This window comes from Cibotium barometz, chromosome 18 (assembly GCF_041138505.1).
Source record: "Cibotium barometz isolate CiBa-2024 chromosome 18, ASM4113850v1, whole genome shotgun sequence".
NCBI lineage: Eukaryota > Viridiplantae > Streptophyta > Polypodiopsida > Cyatheales > Cibotiaceae > Cibotium > Cibotium barometz.
This window is the reverse complement of record NC_141063.1, coordinates 28,945,494-28,952,711: the sequence shown is the minus strand read 5'-3', so window position 1 is coordinate 28,952,711 and position 7,218 is coordinate 28,945,494. Positions and strand designations below refer to the sequence as shown.

At 42.1% G+C, this 7,218-nt stretch overlaps 1 protein-coding gene across 1 annotated transcript; it reads left to right on the top strand.

The window, feature by feature from the left end:
• The first annotated feature begins 2,065 nt into the window (after nt 1-2,065).
• Nucleotides 2,066-4,807, top strand: LOC147629165 (cysteine protease XCP2-like). The gene is made up of 5 exons (XM_086812417.1): nt 2,066-2,731; nt 3,052-3,299; nt 3,525-3,668; nt 3,829-4,041; nt 4,303-4,807. Exons 1-5 carry the CDS (start codon nt 2,245-2,247, stop codon nt 4,339-4,341), a joined length of 1,131 nt encoding a protein of 376 aa, XP_086668543.1. The 5' UTR covers nt 2,066-2,244; the 3' UTR covers nt 4,342-4,807.
• The last annotated feature ends 2,411 nt before the right edge of the window (nt 4,808-7,218 follow it).

The window sequence follows — 7,218 nt, the reverse complement described above, 5'->3', positions numbered from 1 at the left end:
TATGTTCCTTCTTTTACCACTTATAAATAAAGAAGGAACTCTCCACCATAGACAAACATACAAAGAGTTATGTTCCTCCTTTCACCACTTATCAATAAAGAAGAAACTCTCCACCATAGACAAATATACAAAGAGTTATGCTCCTCCTTTTTCCACATAGGATCCCTAACACTTAGTTTATATCGATATTACTTTCTTAAAGGGGCTTCACTTGGACAGCTTGTTCAACTTCCATGTGACTCAAGCAAGTTTGATTATTTGTATCATCACCTTATTCCTAGCCACAATCCGTTGCATTCTTGTGAGTAAAGTTAACTAGATCAATGAGACGATCCCAATTTTGTCAATAGAACTCATTACTAACATTTAGCCGAACCCTTAGGAAACCACACCATATGCACTACCTCGCAAGCATGTTTAACCAAAGGGCAATATATTGCATGTAGCCTGAAGTGGGTGAAACTCTTTGAAAGTGACAAACTTTTATTGTTGTGAGATAAATTGGCTTGTGATTTAAGAGCCCCATCCCACCTGAGGGAACTTGTCACCTTGCTATGGACGTCTCTTACCTGCAAGCCCTTAGTCATGGAAAAGTAGAGTATAATTCTATCCTTATGGTGGTTTTGTAATGGGAGGATCTTTATATTGAATTTATTTTTGAAACCACCTCGTCAATGGGATGCTGAGATAAGAAAGGGATGCCATGTTTGTAGGTTTATGGGGCTCCCATATAAATAGTACAAAATTAGTACAGCCTTGGTGGGATGGGACTCTTATAGCCATCTCTTCCCATGGCCTAGTTAATTGGACCGTGTAGCCATGTGGAGAATGTGCCAAATGGACCGTGTAGCCTTGGTGGGATGGGACTCTTATATAGCCATCTCTTCCCATGGCCTAGTTAATTGGACCGTGTAGCCATGTGGAGAATATGCCAAATGACTTAGTCAAACCAATGCTTTTAACTGTGCCAGAAGAAACATCCCAATAAAAAGTTTTCTTCATAATTGGGCAGTCATTTTGGTTAACCTCCTCAAACATATGTAATCGGTGGGGTTTTGTCGCTTTGTGACTGGTTGTGCGTTGTATCATCTCTTTTTGGGTTTACCTCTATGGTTGTAACTAGGTTTTGAACTTGGGTCTATACTTCTGTACAATTACCTATTCTTTTGGCAATATATTGATTTCGTACACCCCCCCAAAAAAAAGTTTTCTTCATAAACTTGACTACGTTTTTGAAGAATATGGCATGACTACCACATGAGAATGGGCTAAGAATTTTGCATTTAATGCATTGTGAAAGTTACACACCTCAAGGTGGGAAGATGCTATAATGGCCTTTTTCCATGCCCAGCTTAACTTGGTCCTAAAATCTTAGAATGCATGGAATGAGAGAGGCATGTTTATGCTCCCAGAGGCAATGCTTGTATCAAGCTGAAGTGTGTGGTGAAGTTTGCAATGGGGATTGTAATAGTGCCGATTTTGGCGCAGCTACACTCTCTCATAACCAAGTCAAAGAATCTCTCCGTTCGTCGCTCGCTACTACGATTCCCGCTAAATAGGTGTGTGGGAAAACGTTGTAACATGGGGGAAGAGACTCAAGTATGCCAAATTGAGCATAACTTTGTCTTCCAAGCGGGTGTGGTGTGGGGAAAGGAGGCTCTCAAAAGCCACACAAAAAGGAGGTGGGGTGGAATTTGGAAATCCAAATAAAGTGGCAGCTTTTAATTTATAAATACAAATATATATTGTTAAAAAAAAAGGGGGAATCCAAATAAAGTGCGAGGGAAAAGGGGATGCCGGCATGTAGAAAAGTTTGGCGTGAGAGAGGTAGAGAGAGAGAGGGGGACGTGGTTGGCAGCATTTGCAATAATAATGTTTCGCGTGGGAAGCCTAAGGAATCCGTGAACGTATCCTCCTCTTTTGATTGGTTGCCACGCCCCACCATTTCCATCCACATGCATGCACCTCCCCAATTTTTTAACCACTAAATATTAAAAGACCACCTTTCCAACACACACTCTTTTTTTTCCTTATATTAAAAAAATCACACTGAGTGCTCCAGTTATTTTATTTTATTTTGGGTCGGCATTTCCTGAGTTGAAATTTTCTTGGCTTTCCTCTTTTTCAATAATAAAAGAAGTAGAGCCGTCCTCATTCGATCTAATCCCATACCATTCTCCATTGGACCCAATCCCACAGCTCTCTCTTGTGTTTTCCCTGTCTTGTTTCATTCAGAAGAGAGCCATGGCCTCCTCCTGGATGTTCTTCCTTGGTGTGGTTTTGGGTCTAGCAGTCGCCTCTGCTTTGGCCCATGATGTGCTGAGTTACTCTCCAAATGATTTGAAGTCCGAGAGCAAGCTTGTGAGCTTGTTTGATGCTTGGAATGCCAAGCATGGTAAGCAATATGGCCGAGAACCAGAGCAGAGGGCAGAGAAGCACAGACGGTTCCACATCTTCAGGAGAAACCTCATGTACATAGATGCCCACAACAGCAAAGGGACCTCCTCCTTCCGCATCGGCCTCAACCGCTTCGCAGATCTCACCCATGATGAGTTCATAGAAAGCCATCGGCTTGGTCTCAAGCTTGCTGCACCAAAGCTCGGCTCTCTCCACCGCCACAGCAGCAGATCTGTTGCATCTTTACCTCATGATGATAATGATGTCCTCCCTGAATCCATCGACTGGCGCGCCCTTGGTGCTGTCACCACGGCCAAGGACCAGGGCATGTGTGGTAAGTTCCTCTCTTTGTCTCATAAACCCTCGTCATGTCCATCCAAGTTTACATAGCATATTCCTTTTTTCCCCCCATGAGTAAATCTTTCTGTAGTCTCAAGGGTTGGTAGCCACATGGAGGCGGCCTGGTCTCCCCCCCCCCCCCAAAGTGTTGCAACTTGTGGCCACAATAGCAACCGGGTCTGCAAGCATTTGAACTCTGGGCCTTCTTTCCTTAAGTCACAAGCCCTCGCTGTGAGGCTATGTGCCTGTTGGCTTGCATCATATATTTTATGCTAGGTAAAGGCGTATTAAGAGTCTTGTCTATTCTATTCGCAGGGAGTTGCTGGGCTTTCTCTGCCACAGGGGCTATTGAAGGTGCAAATGCCATAGCCACTGGCAACCTAGTCAGCGTCTCGGAGCAGGAGCTGGTGACGTGTGATGTGGGAGGCATGAGTTCAGGCTGCAATGGAGGCCTCATGGACGATGCGTTCGAATGGGTCATCAACAACGGAGGCATAGCCTCAGAGGAAAGCTACCCTTATGAGAGCTACACTGGAGAGTCAGGAACCTGCAACACCAAGCTGGTCTTTTCTATACTCTCTTGCACTTTGGAATTTTGCTAATTGATTATCGTTAAGTTATAAACCTTGGTTTACTTGTTTAGGTGTTTATGCTAACTCTAGTGTAATGGATTTTTATAAGAACAGTGGAATGATTGCACAAAGCGTTTGTCAAAGCCACTGCTACATCTTGTTTGGAAATTGTCTAGTTATGGAATGAGGCTTGACATGTTGCCATTGCCTTGACAGCAAGGAGAGGAGAAAGCTGTTACAATCGATGACTATGTGGATGTGGAGTCATACAGCGAGGAAGCCCTCATGGCTGCGGTTGCGAAGCAACCCATTAGTGTGGCCATTGATGGTTCTGCATGGGATTTCCAACTCTATTCAGAGGTACAAGCCTGCTTGAGAAATTTTGTATCAAGATGGTCAAATAGTCTTATGCTGCTCTAGTAACTTGTAAGCATCTAGCACAGGCACAGAAGTTGAAGTGGCCTCACTCCACCCTGATAGCCTGCATGTGAATCTGATGCATTATGATGATCTTTTGTAGGGTGTTTACAATGGTTCTTGCTCCAGTGACCCTGACTCTGTGAACCATGGGGTTCTGTTGGTTGGCTATGGAACGGAGAACGGTGTCAATTATTGGATAGTGAAGAACTCGTGGAGCCAATCATGGGGGGATGAAGGCTTCGTACGGATGATTCGCGATGGTAGTGCCTTTGGAATCTGTGCTATCCACTCAATGTCCTCTTACCCAGTCAAGGTAATAACCCAAATATGAACTTCATTTACTTACTGGTCTGTCATTTTCGCTTAATCCCCTACTATCCAATCTGGATAATAGCCTGATTAAAATACAACCAAAATCCCACTATTTGACAAAAATGAAGCAAATGGGTGAAGAAGGTAAAGGTGATTTGAGTCTCATTATTATTATTTAGATGTCTGGGGAGCTTTCTACCAAATTTGAAATGGTCCTGTTAACTTGTTTGTGTGCTTCGCTCTGATTGTGTTGCTTTGGCAGGATGTATCTGCAAGCCCCTCCCTTGTGGCCAACTCTTGAACGTGATGGTGATCATTTGATTGCACTGACATTATGTTATACAGAATAACAAATTGTACAGACTCTCTTTTTGCTTTTAAGGTGCAAAGAAGACTGACTACCAACGATTCAAAACCCAGCCAAGGAAGTGCAATTGTTACATTGTATTCGATTTTTATTTCTATGTACATAAATGCAACCCTCAAATGTTGGGAAGTTTGAGGATGCAAATGATGCGCACATAGATTATATCTGCCCTCTGATTTATGTTGTATGTAAATATGCACTTGTGTAAGAATTTCAACGGATCGCATTTAATGTGTAGTCTCTATGCAGACTGGATTTGAAACAGTTTGCTCAAGTTTGGAAGAACTTACCCCAGAGTATGCTTATGCTTCAACCCGAGTAACATGAGGCATGCGATAACTGGTGTGAATTAGCAAGGACCACCTTGCAATGCTAAGTACTCCCTATTGAATTTCTCTCTTATGGCCTTCTCTCTCTGGTTATGTTATGTGGACATTCAGTGTGATTTTGGGCTTGTTGGGTAAGCTGCTCCTACCTGTGGGATTGGTGGTGAAAGGCCCAATCTTATGCTAGTTTGTTTGGATTATACTAAATGTAGTGAATTACATCTTTGATTTGAGAGTTACAACTATATATAGTAAAAGACAATCCTTCATAGAGCTTGCAAGCGTTGTTAATAGTAGTACATGTGTTAACTGTGTGGCTTTGAAGCATAGAGCTTGCAAGCGTGTGTAATAGTAGTACATGTATTAACTGGAAGCAACCTGTAAGTCTGTGCGCCTTAGTTTCAATGAGGCAAAGTCAATTACTTGTAGCCCCTATTAGGAGTTTAGCATGTGTTACATGACATGCGCTTGTTGAAACTTAAAAATCGAGTGTGCTTTGGTAACAGTGAAGACAAGTTATTGAAAATAGATGCGTAGCATTACAGTAGCGCAGGCGGTTGTGTACAATCAATAGCATGTAAAGAAAATTTGTGGAAATCTCGTACAAATGTTGGTGGATAATCAGTGAGGATTGTGTTTTTAGTGATTCAATATACTAACGCTGAGAGTTGTAAATCCCAAATACATATTGTATACATGTAGATGCATAGGACATAGATCAAATGGAAAGATCACACATGCAGAGTATAAAGAGATGAAACAATGTAAATTACCAAAAGAGGTGAAACAATGTAAGCAAGCATACATATCGTATATATGTAGATGTATAGTATACACAGCACCGGGCAAGAATCTAAATAGGTTGGATAGAGTCTACATCATTCTTGTTGAGAAGATCTTTGTCCTTTATTGGGCGATTCTTTCAATTTTTGTTCCGATTGACACATTCACAGAACTCATGCACATCGACATATTAATCAACATTAATCGTCAATGAAGTTAATTGTTTCAATTATGGTAATATTTCGTATGTGAATGTGTCAGTGAAAAAGGGAAGAAAATATATTCGAAGTATGCCAGAGAGAGTGGCACAAAGTCTCCTCTTGAATATATCTTAAATGGGAAAAGCAGAGGACATGTTCTTTTTGGGCTGCGTAGTAGCGATGAATTCAAGTATAAAACAGGTTTATCTTCCTCCCCTGGGTGGTGATTATGGAAGGAAATCAGTATTTTGGGACTCTTCGTTGGGGATTTTGAGAGTAAAAATGGCTTTTCTAGTTTTCTTAGTGAACAAAAGGTGGCTTTTTTGGACCTCGCGTGGCTGAAAAGGCAAGGGAAAGGCAAGGGAAAGGCAAAGAGTCACTTCACCTTGTCTATCATTGAGACCATGATAGTCTCCCATGACATAACATTCTAGTATAACATCATGTCAAAACACCTTCCAAGCACCATTCAGGCATCAGGATTTACAATTCATGAGCAGAGAGTAGTTGGAGTAGTCACCCTCGTGACTAAGTAAAAGAGTCGGGTGGTATTTTCCATCATTAGCACAATCCTCATCCTTGCAAAGTGGCCGTCGTTCATGAGAGCGATGAAACTAGTGACAAAAGTATTCTCCTTAGCTAGCTTGGTAGGGTTGTATGTTGAGAGCTATGAAACTAGTGACAAAAGTGTTCTCTTTAGCCAGTTAAGTAGGGTTGTGCATGCAGAGCGTTGCACACTTATTGTTGCGTAGGAGCGATGATGAAAGGGGGCTATCATTGTGTAGCATATCACAAGAGCGATTAAACTAGTGACAAAGGCGTTCTCCTTAGTCAGCCAGGTAGGGTTTTACCAACCATGCATAGAGAGCGGTGACAGAGGTATGCATAGAAGAGGGGTCAATCATTGTGTAGCATATTATGAGAGACGAAACTAGTGACAAAAGCGTTTTCTTTTATGAGTATACTAAACATATTTTGTGCCATGTGAACCTAGGTTGATAAAACAAGTCATCTTTCTGCCAATGGAGACACAACCTAGCAGTAAGGTGTTGAAGTCCCATGCAGGATTTTGTGCCATGTGAACCTAGGCTGATAAAACAAGTCATCTTTCTGCCAATGGAGACACAACCTAGCAGTAAGGTGTTGAAGTCCCATGCAGGAGGTGCTGGTTCAAAACCTGCACAAAAGATCTAGGAAAAAAAAACAAATCACCTTTCTCATCTTTGCCATTGGACTTCAAGCAAGATATCCTTGAGAGGTGGTGCGAGCATTCCCTTTCTCCTCTTTAAAGCTCTGCTAAACCCTAACAAAAGGGCAGCCTTTGTAATGGGAACAGAGTGGTCCTTAGCTATTAAAGGCTGCGACCACTTTTTCACCCAACAGAACAAATAGCGGCCTGCATACACACCAAGGCGGAATCCACGTTATGCTTCTCATTGGGTTTTTACTTGCTCTCTTGCAGCACAAAAAGCGTAGGCACCTTCACTGCTCCCTCTTAAAGG